This window comes from Montipora foliosa, chromosome 3 (assembly GCF_036669935.1).
Source record: "Montipora foliosa isolate CH-2021 chromosome 3, ASM3666993v2, whole genome shotgun sequence".
Taxonomy (NCBI): Eukaryota; Metazoa; Cnidaria; class Anthozoa; order Scleractinia; family Acroporidae; genus Montipora; species Montipora foliosa.
The window spans coordinates 3646018-3648517 of record NC_090871.1 but is presented as its reverse complement, the minus strand read 5'-3'; the positions used below and the strand labels follow the sequence as shown (position 1 = coordinate 3648517).

Genomic DNA, 2500 nt, shown 5'->3' with positions numbered 1-2500 from the left:
TATTATTATTATTATTATTATTATTTAGCTTTATTTTACAAATGTAAACAAGTCGATAAAGTTAAATTAACCACCACAGAATAATTTGTGAGCCCAGGTGTCTCAAGCATCAGCCCTTCACTCAGATCTTGTTCAACTCATTGAGTTGTTAAATATTATTGCTCTGGCCCCATTTGTTCAAAAGGTGGTTGCTAATAAGCTAAATAGTACTTGCTGCCTGACCCTGTGATCCCTATGCTTTTAAGGTCCAGATTAATATAAATTATAACAAGTTAATCCACATCAAGCTTGAAAACTAGATTATAAATTCTGTTGTACGTATTTTAGGTTGCAATAATGAAACTGCAAGTTCACACTTATTAGATCAAGAAGAATAGAACAAGCATATCATTAAGGACCGTGCCTTCTATTGTTACTGCGCATTGTTTCCGTGCATCTAGAGATACTCGGGTTTCCTATTAGTGATGCTTACCAATTGATACAGTGATATTTTTGCATGGTTTCAAACTATCCGGAGAAAGTAGATCTTAGTAAGTGCTCTTTGTATCCAAAAAGGAAATTGGGGGTAACCATGCATTTTTGAGAGATATTTCAGCTTCAGTTTGAGAAAGAACACCATACATTGCTTTGTATTTTAAGCTTTTTGCAAATATTACTCATCAATGTGACCGGTTACCCCCAATTTTCTTTTTGGATTTCAATAAAACTTGTCAAGATCTACACATTTGCTGCATAATCATAACCCGGGGCAAAAATACCTTTGAATTAGTAGGCACCGTCCTTAATTAACATGAGGAAGTTAACTTTTCACGCTAATCATACAACTTCCTTGTTTTCTGCAGTCATTACACCGCACTGATGATGCATCAATATTTTACAGTGTGGTCAAACCAACAGACATAATAATGAACATGATTTTTTGTTAGTTTAAAGAACTAGAGACAAGCTACTCTGCTTAAAAGTTAGTCAAGAGTAACTAAATAATCTCTGTTGGGTGACGATTCCTAATTAATCCAAGTTTCTGGAACTGAACCCATCAACAAACAAAAAGCGTACAATTATTATTATATAGGTTAAAATATTTAAGCTTAAATACCTGTTGTTGCGCACAAAGTTAACTTCAGTTTAACATTTCAGTTTAACAAATTTGTGAGTCAGTTTGAACAACAAACCTGCTCTAAATCAAGTCCTTAAATTTTTCCTGTAACCGATAATTTATAGGAATGTGCTGAACTTGCAACCGCAGTGTTCAAAAATCATGATCGGGAAACGACACGATTTACTGTGTCACAAACGGAAGAGAATCTTAGCTCATCATGTTGAAAAACCAACACAAAAACATCGTTCTCTTACCACTGACAGTGCAATCTTGTGGAGGCGGTGGGACCCATCGACGACGTCTTCTTCTTCCAAACCATCCGTCAACTTCTTCTTCGCAAAGCACCATGACCAGCAACATCACAAAAAATATTTTCAGAGATAGCAACTCCATTGGAAGTTCGAAAAAAACAGTTCACGAGCCAAATGAACCACAACAATTTGAGATTCGATTCAATTACTTGATCATGAATGTATGAAGCATTATGAAAGAGAGTGATGAATTATATTGAGCTTTCGGAAACTTTGTTTTTTCCGTTCGATAGAGTTTATTCATGCATATTAACGCTTTTACGTCACTAATACCTGCATCTCAATAACCTTTCGCCGCATAGTGTTTTCAAAACGAGAACACAAAGGGCAAATATCGAGTCATGGCGTGACACAAACCAATAGTACAATCGGCATGAATGAAAGAGTATCGATTTACAGTTTCACACTTATCATTTTTGGCGGGAATTTTGGCTCGTTCTTCGTAGTTTCTAAATGAAGTAATCGGACCGATCAATCATCACAGCATACACCCACATAAGACATTCCCCTTGACAGGGGGGCCGAATTTCGCCGCACGTCTATGTGCCCTCGTAAGACAAAAAAACAGCTGTCCGTGCTTGGGAGATCACTTTTTGTGGTAGTTGTAATAATCTGGGTGCACACGCAATGATTCTTTATATATAACTTTATTTCCGAGAACTTATGAAACACGTCTCGATTGACCCTATTCGATGGAATGGTGGAACGACGGAACGGAACGGCGGAATGCACGGATCTATTCTAAAATATGGAATGTATGGAATATTTTAAAATGCGGAAAAAATCGAATATTTTAAAACACGGAATATACGAAAAATTCTAAAACACGGAATATGTGGAATATTCTAAAACGCAGGATGAGAGGAAAGTCTTTAAAAAGGATAGAAATATTGCATATTTTGCCCGTGAGTAGTCTGGGTAGGATAACATAACTTCGGATGATAATTTTACATTTCCTCGCGACAAAAGATATAAAGCTGTGTTACAAAGAACATATTTCCCCGCTTCCGTTTTTGTGCTTCTCGGACTGTGCCGAAACATCGCAGGCGTACTTTCCTACACTCAGAGAAGGAAAAGTGTAGAAAGACGA

General features: G+C 36.7%; 1 protein-coding gene across 1 annotated transcript in view; it reads right to left on the bottom strand.

Annotated features, from left to right (window-relative positions):
- The window catches only part of LOC137996495 (protocadherin Fat 4-like), a 40640-nt gene extending 38930 nt beyond the window's left edge, over positions 1–1710 (bottom strand). Inside the window, exon 1 of the mRNA XM_068841933.1 lies at positions 1354–1710. Coding sequence (XP_068698034.1) covers positions 1354–1492 — 139 coding nt within the window. The 5' untranslated portion in view covers positions 1493–1710. The remainder of the gene's footprint in view (positions 1–1353) is intronic.
- Positions 1711–2500: the final 790 nt, after the last annotated feature.